Consider the following 17,376-nt stretch of genomic DNA (forward strand, 5'->3'; position numbering starts at 1 on the left):
TAGTAACTTTAAGAAGTGCTGTTTCTGTCCTGTGATGAGCTCTAAAGCCTGACTGAAACATCTCAAACAGGCTGTTTCTCTGCAGGTGCTGCAATAACTGGATCACCACCACCTACTCAAGAATTTTAGAGATAAAAGGAAGGTTGGATAGGTGGCACGGTGGTGTGGTGGTTAGCACTGTTGCCTCACAGCAAGAAGGCCCCGGGTTCGATCCCTGGTTGGGACTGAGGCTGGGGACTTTCTGTGTGGAGTTTGCATGTTCTCCCTGTGCCTGCGTGGGTTCTCTCCGGGTACTCCGGTTTCCTCCCACAGTCCAAAAACATGCATGATTGGGGATTAGGCTAATTGGAAACTCTAAATTGCCTGTAGGTGTGAGTGTGAGAGAGAATGGTTGTTTGTCTATATGTGTTAGCCCTGCGATTGACTGGCGTCCAGTCCAGGGTGTACCCTGCCTCCGCCCATTGTGCTGGGATAGGCTCCAGTCCCCCTGCGACCCTCAGTGGAGGAACAAGCGGTAGAAAGTGAGTGAGTGAGGAAGGTTGGGTATTGGCCTATAATTTGCTAAGACATCAGGATCCAGTGATGTTTTTTTAAGCAACGGCTTAATCACTGCCACCTTGTAGGACTGGCGTACATAACCTGTCACGAAGGAGCAATTGATCTGGTCCAGGATAGAGCTGCCTATTACTGGTAAAACATCCTTCAACAGGTGTGTTGAGATGGGATCTAAAAGACACGTGGTGGACTTGGATTTCTGTATTAGCGAAGACGTCTCAGAAAAATATATTGAAATGAAGGTGGAGATCCTGTATGTTCCCACAGTCGGCACATCTGGTGATGGTCCAGTTGTTGGGATGGCCTGGTTAGCTTTTTCTCTGATAGCTAGAACTTTATCAATGAAGAAGCTCATGAAGTCTTCAGCACTAAGGGAAGAAGGGATACGTGGATGTAAAACACTGTGATTCTTGGTTAATTTGGAAACAGTACTGAATAGGGGGTTGTTCTTGTTTTCTTCAATTAAAGAAGAAAAATAAGCTATTCTAGCCTTATGCAAGGCCTTTTTGTAAACTAATAGACAGTCTTTCCAGGCTACATGATAACTATCTATTTTACAAGAATACCACTTCCTTGCTAGTCTTCAAACTTTCTGCTTGAGGACCCAAATGTATGAACCATACCATGGGGCACACCTCCTCTGATTTACTCATTTCTTTTTTAGGGGGGCAATAGAATCAAGCGTGATTGTGAGTGAGGTTGTTGCACCTTCAGTGATAGTGTCAACCTCTGCAGGGCTAATATTATAATGATTGATCCCTGGGAAAACACACGGTGGTCCCGGGATTAGCACAGGGATTGTTTTCTTACACTTAGAAACAGAGTCCTTTATTTGTTTAATATGGATTATTTCTCCCTGTTGTTATCGAGTGAATAGAATTTCCCGAGTATTACATTTTAAATAAAGTGAATCCAACACACACCGTGCACAGTGTACCAACGAACTATTGAGAAAACAGGAAGTGACATAATACGTTACCCAATGGAAGTGGGTAATGATCAAAGAGGCCTTGATCTTCCAAGGATCAAAGGCACATTGATTCAAAGCAAAATATGTCATATATTACATCTTCCCCCACTGCTGATGTGGACCAACTTCAAAGACAAATACTATAGAAGGAAAAACTATTCAAGGCAGTGTGTTGTGAAGAGCTACAGTTGTCACATTTGAGGACAATTGAACTCTTATTGTGTCCTGACCAACATCCCATCCTGAACTCCACTAATCAGAATCATTGCATTCCAGTCCCTACGAGAGTGAATCATGTCTAATAGAGAGCTGGTGGAGAACTATTTAATCTACAAACTCTCTCAGAAGAACTACTCAGGCACTCTGCTCAGACCAAAGGGTGCTTCAAGCGGTTTGCTGGTCGATAGAGAGAGCAGTGGAACGTCTCCATCCACAGGTACTGGCAGAGAGGCTGTGATCGCAGCTCTTCGGAGCATGGCAAATAAGTTCGAGCAGGACTTTATTCAGCTAGCGGGTGACCTCTCCTCATACGTCGCCATGACTCGGAACCAGGCAAGCTTTAACAAGGTGATGGATGACATGTTCAGGGGTGAAATCAACTGGGGAACAGTTGTGGGTCTTTTTGTCGTGGGCGGCGCCATTTGTGTGCAATCTGTCGAGGGTGACGCAAGTGAACCGGTTTGCCACATTGCAGACTGGATGGCGGCTTACCTGGACAAACGGATTAACCCATGGATCGAGAGTCAAGGAGGATGGGTGAGTGTAAAGGAGAGAGACTCAAAATACAGCTTCCTTTGTGCTGCAGTTAGAGATTTGATGAGATTTTTTTTTTTTAGAATGACGAACAGGCATGAGTTGATTAGTGGAATTTTATTCATCTGACAACAGAAAATACTGTTTTTTCTGAATAGAAATCAAGTTTGAAGTAACTGAAAGTGTACCGTGTAGTAGCTGTGTTGTATGAAGATTTGAAAGATAAATGACTCCCTTCACATGACGGGATTTCCAAGATAATCTGTTCTTTATTTTTCCTTTCAAATGAATAGAATTGTGCAATTTATGTTGGCATGTAACCTTAGTGTGTAAAAAAAGAATCTTTATTTAGAATCCAAGATAGAATTCAAACTTACATGTCAGTTAATCCCACCACCATTTACAATGTTTGTTGCTTCCTCAGAAATAAATTGGGAATAATTTCACCGATAATTTTATTTCCCCGTCTCTGGTGGTGTACACTGCCTGGCACTTACATCAGCCGTCCCCATCAATGCCAGTTCTCCTTTAGCCTCCCTTCATGCTAATGCTGCTGTAGTTAAACACCTTGTCTGGTTTTTGTCTGAACCTTTGTCTCTGTTACAGGATTGCTTTGCTGCCATTTATGGGGAAGAAGCCTGCACAAAGTCAGGAAGAAAGGCGTAAATGGATACTGGGCGGACTGGTGGTGCTGGCTGGTGTTTTGATCATTGTTACAAAAAATTATGGTACATTGCGTAAGGCATTTTCTCACTTCATGTCTTATTGGTCGTAGAGACTGTCAGTACCCTGCGTGTGTTGCGTTTCACTTAATGTTTGTATATTTGTAGTTATTGTACAATTAAAATTACTCAAAAGCACTACTTGTTCTTTTCAGAGATTTTGTTCCAATTATACAGTAATTTACGTAGCATTAGCGTGGCCTCACCATTTGTTTCACCCTGGAGTGTTTGGGAGTGAGGCTCCGAGTTTGAGGCACGGTTCTACAAGTTAGAGTTGCCAGGTCAGTTAGCCAAAACAATGTAGCAGCCACGCCGCGGCCCAGTGCAGCTACAGCAGGCTGTCCCCTGGTAGCATCCACGCAGACAATCTTGCCAGGACGGCTGGGTGACCGTTCACAAGAAGTGTAGTCCCACTCAGAGGCCCACCGACTGCTTCCCATGGCCAATCATTTTCGCCCTACTCACTCACCCTCACTGAGAAACAGACTCTGGTATTTGGTGACTGTTTTGCAAGTACAAGCTGACACCAGACATCAAAAGCACCTTCTCTGCCAAAGAGGGTCCAGGGCTGGTTTGGAGCCAGTGCTCGTCTTTGCTCCAGTTCTTTGTGTTTCCACCTCCTAAACAAACTAGTTCCAGGCAAGCACCTGAATATGAACAGCACAAGTAAATAGATTAGAGTAAAAAATAACTCATTGCTCCCCTGGAAAGTCTGTCAATCCCCTAGGAAAGGTACAGGAGTACGAAATACAATACAAGTTGCATACTGGTGCCTTGAGGCGTCGGATCACCTGACCAAATGCAGAAGTTTAACATGTAAAGAAATTAAGTGCACAATTAAAAGTTGTTGAAGCTACACAAATGGGAGAGAGACCTTCCATGCCTGGGGAAGAGCACTTGATCACATGCTACCATCTACCTGACATGGGTGACCATGGTGGTGGTTTACAATGTTTAAGGCAGGGGACAGACGTCTGGAATTGTGACTTAAAGAACTGGCAGGTCTTGTGAGTAAGACTGACAATTCTGTTCAGATTGTCTTGTCCATCAATTCAGAGATGTGCATCATGGAGCCCATTTCACTAGATTTCAGAGAACCCCACCCACAAACAAATACTCAAAGCACGTGCACCAAACACCTGCGTGGGACTCGATGGATGCCTCTCTCTGATAAGAGGTTTGAGATGAAGACAAGTGTGTTGGCAAGTGGGATTCTGCGTGGGCTTGCTGCTCTTCATGAGCACAAATGGTTTGCTGCGCCATCAGAACTGGATGTGAGCCAGTTGATGCACAGAGCCAGAGTTCATAGGTGAAGGATTTTCTCCGATTTATGATACAAACTGCAGCGAGTTAGTTCAGGCTAAAGCAGCTCATCCAAAGCTAGCACACAAATAGTTGCTCTGATGCTCTCAAATCAAAGTTCTCATTGTGCAAGAAAACCTGCTCTGAAGCAACAGGCAAACCAATGGGAAGGACAAATGAACAAGCAGTGATCAGTAATGAAAACGTGCACTGAAATATGTGTAGCCCAAGTTTAATGGATCATCGTCAAATCATCAGTGTGATTAGGGACTTGGTCCGCCTAGATCCCTTTTGGGCCCCTTTGCCCCGTTTTTTTCATCTGTGATGAGCAAAGTGGTGTCCCCGTTCTGTAAGGTTAAAGGGTAGGTCCATGTAAGGGAAAGGGCTACACAGCCTTTGAAATTAATACAAACTAAGCAAAGAAGTTTGATGATACAACGCACCCACCGACTTAATGGCGAAGCAATCACAGTCCTTTTTCAGTCACATTAAATTGTTAAGTGCATGAAAATATTTAGCCATGTTTTAAATTATTAGCTGTTAAAATCTTTGATTATAGCACCTGTAGCCAATAGCAACTTCTCTGCAACACCACCAGAACCATGGCAACTATCACTACGGACGATGGCATTGTTTGCCACTTGTTAATTCTACTGACGTAGCAGCCGGCTACTGACAATGATTAATGTAGTGGTAGTGGTCCCAATTTACAGTGCCTTAATGGCCTATACGCAGAACAAAAAGGAAGCAAGCAAGAGAAGGAAATGGAGAGATGGAGGGCAGTAATGGTGCAATTCAAATTTTTGGTCCCTATGATATACGGTAATAATGCTGTTAGTGGCCACTAACCAATATTTACATTTGTTGGAAAAACTGAGAAAAAATATTGTACAGACTGAAAATCCATCCAGTGAACTTTTGAACATTTCCTTTATGATTCAAAACAGGTTTTACTTCAAACTTTGCGGTATTCATGGTAACCAGGCTTTTATTCAATTTTAACAAGTCACTTCATTGAAACTCGAATCTTTGAAACAGGCTAAATCAATAATATCAAAGACATTTTCCAACTTACGCGTCATTTAAGTAAATGTCCCAATGCTATAACAATGTTTCCAACAAGCAAACAAAAACACACTTGTGGCTTTATAAGGACTGATTAATATCAAGGTCTTCATGTGGTTGTCTTGCATTGTTAGTGTCTGAACTTATCTACTGAATGTCCCTTTGATCACACAATGTCTAAACTTCATCTTTGCTGTATATTTGAAGGCTGGATTTATTTAAGTGGTGGAGGAACAGAAAGATTCCATTAAATAACGAGCAAAGCTATGAAGCAGGCCGACACATTGTGCAATCTGCTTACAGAACATAAGTGCAGCTCTTTTAATGGAAGACTTGTGCGTGTCCATTTCCTTTTATACATGAATAAACTGAATAGGGGACAGAAAAGAGGGAAAGATGTGGAAGCAGACAAAAGGAGTTGGAGAGACACAGCAAAGGAAGAACATTTTCTCTTTAAATGTCGTGAGGAAACAGGTCAGCAGCTCTTCCAATTCCTCTGCAGGCCATTGTCCTCCAACCGCTTCATGTGGCTGAAGATGTTGATGAAGTTTGATGAGACTGAGCTCAATACAGAGTGATGGAGAAAGAGGAGAACAAGGAGAGGTGGGAGCGAGGAAAGAGCAGGCCACAGGCAAAGAAGCGCTAATAAAACTCCATTAGACTGCAAAGGGTAACATGCCTGAGGTCCACTGAAGGACTTATGTAACAGGATAATCTGGATATGTCATGATGCTTCAATTATTACTTTATTATGAATGTTCAGAGGTCAAAGTTCCATGTTTAAACAGTTCAAGCTCATTGAAACTCATGTGCTTCATTTGTATATAAAATCAGATGAGGTGACCTGGTCCAAGTTTTCTACAGCATCAAATCTAAAGATTGACCCAACCAAACCAATGTGATCCCATTTTACAAATAACTAATGTAGACCTGAATACTTTATTCAAAAACTTTTTTAAAAACTGCTGATCCATGCAAGAATGCCATTAAAACTGAAGCTTCCATCGACTAAATGTCAGTAGTCCCTTGTATAATTTAAACTTCTGAGCATTTAGAACCTGAAAATTGATAGTATCCTGACCACAAATGTGTAGTTTAAAAGTAGCATCAGAAGACTCTGCTCTGGTTTCCATGCTGCCAGGCCGGAGCGCTGGCCTGGGCCGACCTCAGACCTCAAGATTTTCCTGCTTCTCTCAGAGCGATGCAGTAAAGCTACACTGATTCTCAGTCCTCTTTATCTCCAGCAGCATAAATTAGGACAAGTATTAATTTATATCTGCCATATTCATCACCACTCAGTTCCACTTCTGTCTTAGGTCACCAGTGGTGCTCTGATGTTGCTCTTTTATCAGTTATATAAGGCAGAACCATAAAAACTGTGGCCCACATACACATGAAAACATCCTGCGGCACAGAAGACTCAGTGATGCGTGTCGGCACTACGGATAATCTTTGACGGGGAGGGGTCCAACGTGACCTGAAGGCACTTAACAGCTCAACAGGGTGTACCAGGTGGTCAGGAAGCATTTTAAAGTACCAAAATGAAATGCCTACCTTTGATAGAATTTGTGCTTTTCGTTGAAAATATTGTCTTATCAGGCTTCTTGTACGGGTCAAATCAAAGATTGTGTGATCTGTTGGTTAAAGCTGGAGATGCTTTGTCATGAGCGGCACGTGGCTCTTCACAGGCCATCGGAGGGTTTCTTTCATCGCTGCGTTCAGTCTCACTCGCATTTGCATCACATGAGCCGCATTCGGCAAAGGAAGAAGTCTCTTCATCACAGCAGCTGAGAGAAAAAAGCAGGGGTCACCATCCATAATGAATGGAGTGCAGCCACCAGCCTCCTCGCTTGGGGGGGGGAGTGATGGGGGCCTCTGAACAAATTGACATTTTTCAGTTTCCTTTCTTGTCCTTAGCTTCCATTATCATCCGAGGCCAGCGATGATCCTCAAGCACAGGATTACACAAACATGCTCTTTGATGGTCCTAAATCCACTGATGTTGGAGCAGATAAATCACTTGTTGGATTTTCAGTTGCATCACATGAAGCTGACAAGGTCAGATCTGGTTCCAATCACAAGAACCTCCAGCGGCAAAGCTGCTGAGAAACAACGGCACCGTCGACGTCGCTTGAATCAACTACGCGTCACAAGCGATCCCTTTCATTGATCGAGATAAGCAGTAAAATTATAAATCGCCTTTCCAACTGCCATCACAAGCATGCTTCCAATTTACAAATCTGCAGGATCAATGAGAAAGCAGCCAATCAACTCTGAATAGCAGATCAATATTGACCTTTAGCTAAAAAAAGGGGTCAAAGCAACTGAGCAACTAGTCATTAACATAAGTAGTATGACGTGACAGTGGGTTTGGGCGGATACCTTAACCCCAGTGGCCTTCTGAAGGTGTTCTGGCACCGTCTCCTACTACCAGGACACCTCCCATGTTTCTTTTCCACACTGGAGCTCAAACTCTGCTTCTCAGCCCCGTCCCCCACACAGTGAGCTACCACCACCCACTTTCTCGTACACTTCCAATTGTATTCAAATTCAGTGGGCAGGGGCTGTTTAAAGGAAATGTATCCTGTAATTGAAATAACATCCTTTTAATATTTAAATGCATGTCATACAGACACACTAAGAGCAACTTTGATAATTAGAAATGGGCCAGTAAGATGTCTAAAAATCAACCTCTGACAGTAAACTTTTCTAATAACTGCTGACAGGGTTCCAAGGACTTTCATGATCCTTTCTGAAACAACCTACAAGGCAGCGCCCTCTAGTGCTTAATACAGACATTACACCCCGGAGAACCTAAAGATTGTGTCCTCATTCATTAGTTTCTCCAGAAACTGATGCGAAAATGGCATCTAATAAAGCAGTTTATGTGGCACAAATGAAGTCCTTAGTTAATTTGACAAAACATGAATATCCAGAATGTGCCAACTAGTTTCTACAGTCATTCTTCATGTTCAGGCTACAGCTGCACAGCCACAATCAGATAAGGCCAGTGAGTGTAAATGTTTAGTTTCCTCACAGGAAATTTAGGAGATGATTTAACCAGATGTTACCAGAGATCTGTTAATATTTAAAATTACGTTTTCTAAACATTCAATTATAATAAAAGCAGACAAGGAATGTGGTTGTTAATGTCTTTATTTCTTTAATCACACATCAGTGTTGGGACCTACGAGGTGGGAAAAGAGTTGATGTAGTGACGTCTGTGCCAGAGCCACATCTACGTTAGAGTGCGTGCAAAGGATGCAGCTGTGCAACATTTTGATAGAAAAAATTAAAATTCAGCTCATAAAAGCCAAACTTCCTTGTATCTCACCATTGATGCAGCCTTCAATGCAGCCACCCTCCTCAGGAGAGCAAGCTCCAGTGGAGCACAGGAACAGGATCTGAAGAGAGGACAGATTATTACACACTAGACTGGTGTTGTGGCGCACGCCTTTTGCCACCATAACGTGCAACAAAGTCCAAATGCAAATAAATCAATTTCAAGACAAAATTACTGGAATCTTCTCAGCTTTTCAAGTAAGAAAACAATTGGAATTCAAAACATTAAAAAGTTTGAATCGATAGCAGGGCAGCAAAAGCTTTGCAATCAAGCTTTTTCAACCAAGTTAGAAATACAAATTCAACTTTTTGCATTTACAGTTTGTTAAACCTCAGCTAAAGCCATTATGGAAGCCCGTCACTAATGAGTCACTGCCTTTGTCTCAGTCTAAATCTTGCGCTGTGAAACATTTTCCACTTTGAAGCAGGCCTTTATATTAAACAGAAACTGATCTCATAACGTGCTTTTATATTATGGGTGCAATATGTAATCCTGCATGACATCACCGATGACGCACAAATAAGTACAAAACTGAGCAAGCTCACCCCCTAAATGTGCCCTTAACCTTCACGAACGTGCATCCAAATCAAAAGTGGATCTTTTACGTCAGTGTCATGAAGAAGGCTCAGCTTCTGGACTTTGCCTGTCCAGTTAGAACTTTGCCTCGCTCATTTTCCAAAATATATTTGGGTTGAGTCAGAGGCCAATCACGGCGCCGTCCAGTCATCTATTCAATCACACTAATCTACTCTGATGGCTGTGGGCGTTAGATCAGCACTGCACATGAATATGCAGTATCAATATACAACCACCCTATGGAAAACCCAATTGAAAGTAAATATTCCAGTACCGACATTAATATTCCCACTGTAATCCAGGGTATATTCAGGTATATGGAGATACACGCGTCACTTTTATTCAGTATTGCATATATATTTCTAAAGCCACCTGAAGTACATTATTCAGTACTACCTGTGAGCCAAATTGCCTCGTTTCCAATCCGGGTCCCAGCACAAGTATAAAACCAGCCTCTCCACCTTGCTTGGTAGCAGCTGTCTAGATCACCTGTCACTCACTGTAGGTCATGCACGTCAAGCGACACGTTTAAAGGGTCCATGTCCAATTATACGAACTTTAAAACGAATCACAGGTCATATTTTAGGATGGTGAAATATACAATTTACACCGGGCTGTGAAATAATCTTAAAAGAGTATTTCGCAATTGAAAATGAACAGGAGTTAATTGGGGCCAGGGTTTTCCACTTTTCCATACTGGCATCCAGCATTTTGATCCCGTCCTTGAACCAGTCCCTCAACAGTATTGAGCAGCACCATATCCTCAGATAAGTGGATGGTTGTAGCGTTTGTCAATCGACCGTTTGATTCATTGTATACAGTCCATCCTGCAAATGTGTCTGAGCAACATTTAACATCTTTTGTGTAGCCTCAATATTACCTGCAGACCTGGAGGATGCAGATCTGCACTCTCCATAATCAAAGACCTGTTTGCAGCTGAGGTGGTGAGACTGAAATAGCTTGTGTATCCTCCAGCGGCTACATTAGCAAAAGATGCAAGTTAGATCTGTCAGATTTGTTTTAGAAGCTTTATTTTCTGCTTGTTCAACTTCTCCATTTTCACACCTGTACTGACGTCCTCACTTTCTCTCAAATGATGTCGCACGGTGAAAATCGCTGTTCCCGACATTATGGACACCAGTATAGAGGTATTCATCCATTCATTCCTGTTCTCCAGACACTTCCTTCCGCTGCTCAGGGAGGATTCCAAGGCTTTCTCAAGGCAGCCTGACAGTCACTCCAACATATTCTGGTCTACCCTGGGGTCACCTCCCCAGGGAGGTGTCCAGATACAGATACCTGAGCCATCTCAGCTGGGTCCTCTTGATGTGGAGGAGCCGCAGCTCTTTCCCAGGCTCCTCCCAGGTGGCAGAGGTACTCACCCGATCACTATGGGAGTGCCCCGCCACCCTTTTAATGCCGTTTTGTGCTTTTGGTGGTGACCCAAAGTTCATGACCATGGACGAGGGGGTAGGAAGGTAGATTGACCGGTAAATTGACAGCTTTGCCTTTTTACTAGGAAGAACCAACACAATGACGGCATTACTCAAGCTGATGCACTGATCGCCCAGTCAATCACGCGCTCCATCCTCCCCTCTTTCACAAACAAACAAGACCCTTGAGGTATTTAAACTCCATTTGAGGCAGTGGCTGTTCCATGACCTGGAGGAAGCAAGCCATCTGGCTGCACCTAGAAATCCTGTTCATAAAAATGAAATAACTGGTGACAAAGGGCAGCCTGCCAGGCTCCGACACGCACTGGAAACAGGTCTGATTTACTGTCAGCAATGCAGACCAAGCTCCTGCTCTACAGGAACCTTACAGCTCTCAGCAGAGGGCCTCCAGCTCCTGAAACACCTCCCACAGGAAGGGTATAGAGCTGGTCCAGCTTTCCACAACAAACAACGCAGTGATTAGTACTTTCATAATCCTCCCCCGGAGATCAAACAGCAGGAATTATGCAACAAAGAGCAAAAACTACTGATACCATTGGATAGACTAATAGTCTTATATGGCACCGTTCGTAAAACGGCATTTTTCTGGGCTCAAATATAAAAAATATTAAGTATGCCGACTTCTTCGGAGGCCATTACAGCACTGAATAATCCGTTATCTTTCTGATCTTTCCTGCATACCAACACCCTGGACAACAGAGGCGACTGAGCAGCCAGTCATTGTGACATAACATCTTCAGAAGTTTAGTGTGACTGTACCTCTGGGTCCTCTTGGGGAAAATCTTTGTCAAAACTGGCGGGGCTTTCTGAGAACGGAGACAGGAAGCTCGAGACCATGATCCTCTGGATGTGATGGGAATTTGGGGATGGAAGCAGCTGAGCAGCCCTCCGACTAGGACAACTGAAGTAGTGACAGATGGTTCAGTGTAGAGTTACAGGGAGCAGCTCTGATCATTTGGGGATTTTTGAACACACCCATCATAAACGACCATCCAGCTGGGATATGCAGTGTGGCTAAAGGCTAGGCAGGAATGGACCAGCAACACCAGCCCAGGTTCTGGAGGATCCAGCAGGCTCACTTCAACATAAACTGGTTTACCCTGGATGAGGCTCAGAGGAAGATGAGCCTCGGGATAGAAGCTGGTGAAGGTCTGATCTGAAGGGAAGACGACCTCAATCATGCTAACATACAGTGAGCATGAAGAACGATCGAGCAGAGACAATGTCCACCTGTAGCAATCCTCAGCCGAGTAGCCAGAGACGTCTCTGCAGACCGAGCAGGCCGGAGCCTCACTTCTCCTGGAGAACCATATTCCTCCCCCAACCTGTAGACGACAGACCAGCAGTAAGCTGTTGTATAATGAAAACAACCTTAATGTGATGCCTGTGAACACCGTTTCCTGTCTGAGGGGGCCAGGGCATCACCAGAAATGCTTAAACTGGCATCACTCCAACCCTGAGCTCAGTATACTCCAATAGAATCATCTAAAGTGTTCTTGGAAAATACCTGGCTGCATTCAGAAAGTCCAGGCCAAAATCTTGATGAGAAGGATACTCCATGAGAGGGCCAAGTGTCTCCACCTGACAATGATAGTAAATGCTTACTTTGTAGCGTCTGGTCTGAATTTACAACAGTCACATAAACGAGTCCAATCTATGCCTAATGCCCTGTGCAAATCTAGAGCCTTGCTTACATCTTGGTTTAGTCCACATTCATCCCCATAGGTGTTGGGGTCAGAGGTCAGCCTCTGCAGTGCACAGTTGATGCCACTAAATGCAGCTGAACGGGGAGGGATGGTGGGTTCTGCCATAGAGTCGGCCACAGGAAAAGCTAAATACTGTCCCAAATAAAACTCTGTTGACAAAAACGTAAAGTCAGCTTCCGCCAAGACAGAAACAACCAGTGGCCAAGGCATCAGTGAGGAATTAAAGTAGATTAATATTTAATATAAGGCATCAGTCAACCTCCTACAACTGGTAAAACAGGTAAACTTGAGGTTTGAGTTTAGTGCATCATTTTTCTTAAAATAACAAAAAAAATAAAAAACCCAAACATTTACCTTCGATTTGATTATCCAACAGTTCATCTGGTGCTTCTACATCAGGATACGCCTCAGTGTCGTAGAGATAAATGTTAGAGGGGTTTGCCTGAAGCATGCTGGGATTTTCTGCCTCGGACAATTGATTTAGCCAAACTGTGAAATCATGGTCAGAGTCTGAGGGGAGCCGAGGGTCTGAAATGGGATTTATATTCCCTTCGTGAGGTACGTCCCCGTCACCCGCAGACGTTTCAGGTTGGTGATAACGATAAGGGGGGAGGTGCTGAACACCATGTACAGGTTCAGAGAGAGGAGATGGGGACAGGGGTCTGAAGGTTCTCAGCAGAGGGTTGTTTGACATTTGGGTCAGACCACTGGGAGAAAGCTCAGGTCCATAATACAGCTGATAGTGGTGTTGAGGGGGGTGGTAAAATGGAGGGGAAGGAATGCCGGCTGGAAAAGAAGTTTGCTCAGGAGAAACCTCACCAGCATTTAGTAGAGGAGACTCAAAATCGTTATCAGACAGAGGTTCATATCTCCTCCAGTAGGGGTTGTTGTCCAACGTTGACCCACTCGATTGATGTGAGGATGCATGTCTATTAATAAACAGCTCGGGATTGAATGGAGGCAATTTGGGGCCACCGTGTGGAAAATGGTACCACTGGTGGTCCGAATGGGGCTGGGCAGGATACAGAGCGTTTGGTGCAGCGGCGTGAGCTTGTGTGTTGTGAGCAGGCCGACCGTGAAAGAACTGGTCCATGTTAAACTGGCCGGCAGCGTCAGGATGATGAAGCCCTGAGGCCAACAGAGGGGACTCCACCACAGGAGCTGGGGCAGCATACTGAGCAGGAAGAGGGATGTTGGGATGCTGGTACTGATTCAAAGTATGAAACGGGGGGGCAAGAGAGGGACTTCCAACCCGAGTCTGAGTCACGGAGGGAGCCAGTATCACCCTGTGCTGTTCCAAGACACTCAACAAAGGAGCTTGGTGACCATCCGAGAACTGTCCTGAACTCACCATGTCCGCTGCAGAGGACCCCGAATCATGCGTAACATGTTCGTTCAGAGAATCTGGGTAGAGGAAGTAGTCCTGATATTCAGATAAGGAGCCAACAGGTGGGACAGATTGTGACCCAAATGTAGGTGCAGGAGTTGGAGAGGATGTAGAGGGGTCACGGCTGTCTGGATGACTGTACTTGTGATATGTAGGGTGGGGGTACAGAGGCGGGGCAAGGTAGAAAGGTGGACTCCACACAAAATGCTTGAGGGATTCCAATGAATGCTCAGCTGCCTCTGAGGGAAGGTCAGGGCTGCCCACAACCTCCGGGGGTAACCTGGGCTGCTCAGGGGTAGATTCAGGACAGGCCAGCAAAAATTTCTTATCTCCTAGTTGGATAGAAAGTGTGTGTTTTCCATTCTGAAACAGATTTTTAGTGGATACATTTTGATGAAAGCGGATTCTGTATTCATTTACTGACAATATTTCATATAGTGACAAGCTTATTGACGTCAAATTCATCCCATAACCATTTTAGCGCTGCAGCTATATAGGTTGTTTACCACCAGATGGCAGCATTGTGCCCCGCTTGGTAGTGCAACGAAGCTCACGTTAAAAAGGTCCAATCCAATTTGAGAGTATAAAAATTAAAACTAACATTCCATCTCCATCCAATTATCTATCTGCTGTGGAAAATCTGCTTCAGCAGTAGTTTCCTCTGAATTTTACCATCAGTGTGATGCCGCAGGTGAAGAACGGAACTGCAATGGAGAGTTCTCCATCTTGTCCGTCAAGAGTGAAACCACACGGCTCAACCAGCTCAATCAAATGAGTCCACTGTCCTCTGACTGCAGTGGAAAAGGGGAAATGTCACTTTAAAAAAATTACCTTTGGTGTGCTGGAAGATGGGCTGATAATGATCAGACTTACCATTTACCTTCAGCAGCTCTGCAGCAGCTCCTCCCTGTACGTTCACACTCAAACCTTGTGGGAAGCAGCAGACGGAGAGAGGGCCATTGGACTGAGCCTGGCTATGAGACACTGGGCAGGACACCTTAACTGGAGTTTCTCTCCACAGCAAAGGCAGCTCATAGCTGCCATGCTGTAAACATTCAGAACCAGCATGTTTGTGATGCTGCATTTCACATCCACGAGGCAACAGAAAATTAAAATTCCCAACTATCTTCTGAGTCATGAGACGGCTCCGATTTGATCACAAGGCCAGATGTTGCCAATGATGCTCAAAACAGGCAGGCGGCCCTTTTGTCAGCCCGTGCCGTGAAAAGCGATCCAACAAACACATACTACAGGGACCATACCTTCCGAGTGACGTGGCAGGCGTCGTACTGAGCCATGAGCCTGAGGTCTCTCCATGTGGTCTGCACCGAGTAGCCACACCGGGGAGGCGGCCGGGACAGCGGCACAGATGACTCATTCGCTGAGAGGCACAGATTAATAAAACAAAACATGCACATCCTGTCCACAGGCCCACAATGCTGTGCCATCTACTAACAGAAAGCTTAAACTTGTTTATCAGAAACAAAACTCCGAACTCTGAGGGAAGGCTGCAACATTCCCAAATGGAGCGGTCATAGACTCACCCAGGTCCAGCAGCACTTGGGAGGCTCGCCTCCTCCTGAAAGTGACAGTCATGGCCGAGTCGCCACAGTCCACCACAGGTTGCAGCTTCTGCCAGATGTCCGATAGGCCTGGCCTTTGACCTCTGACCTTCTCCTGACCTTGGGCACAGAAATGGAGCGTCTGACTGTACCGTTGTGGGACCAGCGGGGAAAGGCGGCATCTCCAAAGTAATCAGCAAACACTGATGTTGGGTTACACTCAGAAAATTTCACACTTCAAATCCCCGTGCTGAGTATAAACTTCCAGGTTCCAGTCGGCTGCAAAACACTTTCCTAAATATGACGTCACAATTTCACTGTTGGAGCCACGATCCGGTAGTTGGTGTCAAAAAGACAAAAAGCTGTGGTTCTCTCACCTGGAAAAGTCGAATCTGCCTGGTATCCCACGTTAGGAAGGGTGAAGTCCAGCTGTCCGCTGATGTAAACCCTCCCCGGGGTCACTGATTCAACCTTCCCCGCTACACAGTCGTCACTCGGGGGTCCGGGTGACACCAACTCCATCGTCCCAGAGGTCACAGCGGATCCGCGGATCTGTCCACTTCTGTCTCCAGATGCGTCTCCCAGACCTCGGGATCGCCCTCCTGGCGGAAGGTCGAGGCGGATCCGTCTTCTGCCGCCCCGGGTAGCGGAGCGATACGGGCCCCTGGCGGAAGGTAAGAGCCGCTCCCGGTCTTGAGGGGCGGGTGGTGTTGGGTCAACAGAAGGTTTACAGCTTGCTGCTGCTACCGTGTAGAGCAGAAACACGGCGAGATAACAACGTTTTGCTTTGAAAGTCATTGTAAATCCGAATTTTGTGAGCGCATCAAAGGCGGAGCAGCGCTCTGCTCAACGGCCTTTATAGGCTCTCCTGGACGCACCTGCGCGCCAAGGCCCAATCAGCCAGGTGGAAATAATCCACGTTAAATCGATTTATTTAATCAGTCTAACGAGTTATTCTCACAATATGATGAAAAGGGTTTAACTGTGTTTGCTAATCATAACAGCGCTGAAGAGAAATAATCCTTTTATTGATGTGCCTTCTCTTTTATTGTGCCTTTTTCAGATTGCCTTCCTCAGTAGCTAAACACTGTCAATAATGGGCAATTTCCTCAGAACTGTGAAAGCTTATTTCAAAGGTTATTTAGTTGGGCTGCATCCTAGCCAGACCCACTGGTGATGTTTCCCCCTCCAGCCTGTAATTCATCACTCTGGGGGAAATAACTCACTAACCCTATGACGAGACTCTCTACCATAACTGGGGGTCATCCGCTGTTGTTACCCAATTGTGGTTTACTGTCATGTATCTTGTGGGAAGTCTGTTCTGTAACTTTACTGACACAGGCCAAGAGCAGCAATTCATTCATCCCGTTTCTGACTAGTCTTTGTCGGGACAAGTCTAGATTGGCTTAGGGGTGAAGAACCACCGTGAACATGAACAGACAGCACAACATGTCCGTGGAATACCAAGTGAAGCCATTACAACAAGAGAGAAGACAAACACAGACATATTATTTGGAGGCAATTTGTAAAACTGCTGTTCAAATTACAGCCACATTGAGAATACAAAATAACAGCAATGCATAAAGCCTTCCATATGCCATTTTTCATAGAATACTTTCTATCTTTTGATAGAATTTTTTTATATATTTTGAATTTCTTCATTTAATTGATTTTATCAGTGACCGTCTTAAACGCAGTTACGCTTTCTGTCCACTAGATGGCATCACGACCACACGCTGCTGACAAATCACCGAAAGCTGATTTGACTCCCGCAATAACAAAACTCAAATATAACTCAACTGCTCAGTCGTTAATCAAAGTCATTTTTAAAATATTCCTAATTCTGTTTATCCTGAGGTAAAAACGTACCTCTTGATGCAAAGTTCCTCGTCGTGGGACAAACAGCGGAATATCTCAACTCCAACTGATCCTAACAAATACATCTTTTTCTTAATAAACCCACACAAATATAACCATACTG

General features: G+C 44.7%; 2 protein-coding genes across 4 annotated transcripts; one reads left to right on the forward strand and one right to left on the reverse strand.

The window, feature by feature from the left end:
* Positions 1 to 1,819: 1,819 nt before the first annotated feature.
* On the forward strand, positions 1,820 to 3,099 carry LOC115250058 (bcl-2-like protein 1). Its single transcript, XM_029837025.1, has 2 exons — positions 1,820 to 2,281; positions 2,885 to 3,099. Exons 1-2 carry the CDS (start codon positions 1,820 to 1,822, stop codon positions 2,942 to 2,944), a joined length of 522 nt encoding a protein of 173 aa, XP_029692885.1. The 3' UTR covers positions 2,945 to 3,099.
* A 5,406-nt stretch (positions 3,100 to 8,505) lies between these two features.
* Positions 8,506 to 16,244, reverse strand: LOC105416396 (uncharacterized). Of its 3 annotated transcripts, none has more exons than XM_011603532.2 (13): positions 15,773 to 16,243; positions 15,378 to 15,515; positions 15,096 to 15,214; positions 14,707 to 14,878; positions 14,506 to 14,624; positions 12,801 to 14,196; positions 12,435 to 12,595; positions 12,248 to 12,321; positions 11,971 to 12,065; positions 11,716 to 11,896; positions 11,500 to 11,641; positions 8,702 to 8,771; positions 8,506 to 8,554 (listed from the first exon to the last, which is right to left on the reverse strand). In XM_011603532.2, the coding sequence occupies exons 1-13, from the start codon at positions 16,191 to 16,193 to the stop codon at positions 8,535 to 8,537; spliced, it is 3,108 nt and encodes a 1,035-aa protein (XP_011601834.2). In that variant the 5' UTR covers positions 16,194 to 16,243; the 3' UTR covers positions 8,506 to 8,534. The 3 variants fall into 3 exon arrangements, 2 of the variants coding, with proteins under 2 accessions (XP_011601834.2, XP_029692796.1); XM_029836936.1 differs by having other exon boundaries at positions 8,554 to 8,634; XR_003888606.1 differs by lacking the exons at positions 8,506 to 8,554; positions 8,702 to 8,771 and having other exon boundaries at positions 11,502 to 11,641; positions 11,716 to 11,891; positions 15,773 to 16,244.
* Between the last annotated feature and the right edge of the window lie 1,132 nt (positions 16,245 to 17,376).

Source organism: Takifugu rubripes, chromosome 5 (genome assembly GCF_901000725.2).
Source record: "Takifugu rubripes chromosome 5, fTakRub1.2, whole genome shotgun sequence".
NCBI classification, from domain to species: Eukaryota; Metazoa; Chordata; class Actinopteri; order Tetraodontiformes; family Tetraodontidae; genus Takifugu; species Takifugu rubripes.

Coding starts and splice junctions, on each gene's coding strand:
- LOC115250058 (XM_029837025.1), top strand. CDS start 1,820: ATGTCTAATAGAGAGCTGGTGGAGAACTATTTAATCTACAAACTCTCT. Junction 2,282..2,884: donor TCGAGAGTCAAGGAGGATGG/GTGAGTGTAAAG, acceptor TCTCTGTTACAG/GATTGCTTTGCTGCCATTTA.
- LOC105416396 (XM_029836936.1), bottom strand. CDS start 16,193: ATGACTTTCAAAGCAAAACGTTGTTATCTCGCCGTGTTTCTGCTCTAC. Junction 15,516..15,772: donor GGCAGATTCGACTTTTCCAG/GTGAGAGAACCA, acceptor TCTGTGCCCAAG/GTCAGGAGAAGGTCAGAGGT. Junction 15,215..15,377: donor CCAAGTGCTGCTGGACCTGG/GTGAGTCTATGA, acceptor TGTGCCTCTCAG/CGAATGAGTCATCTGTGCCG.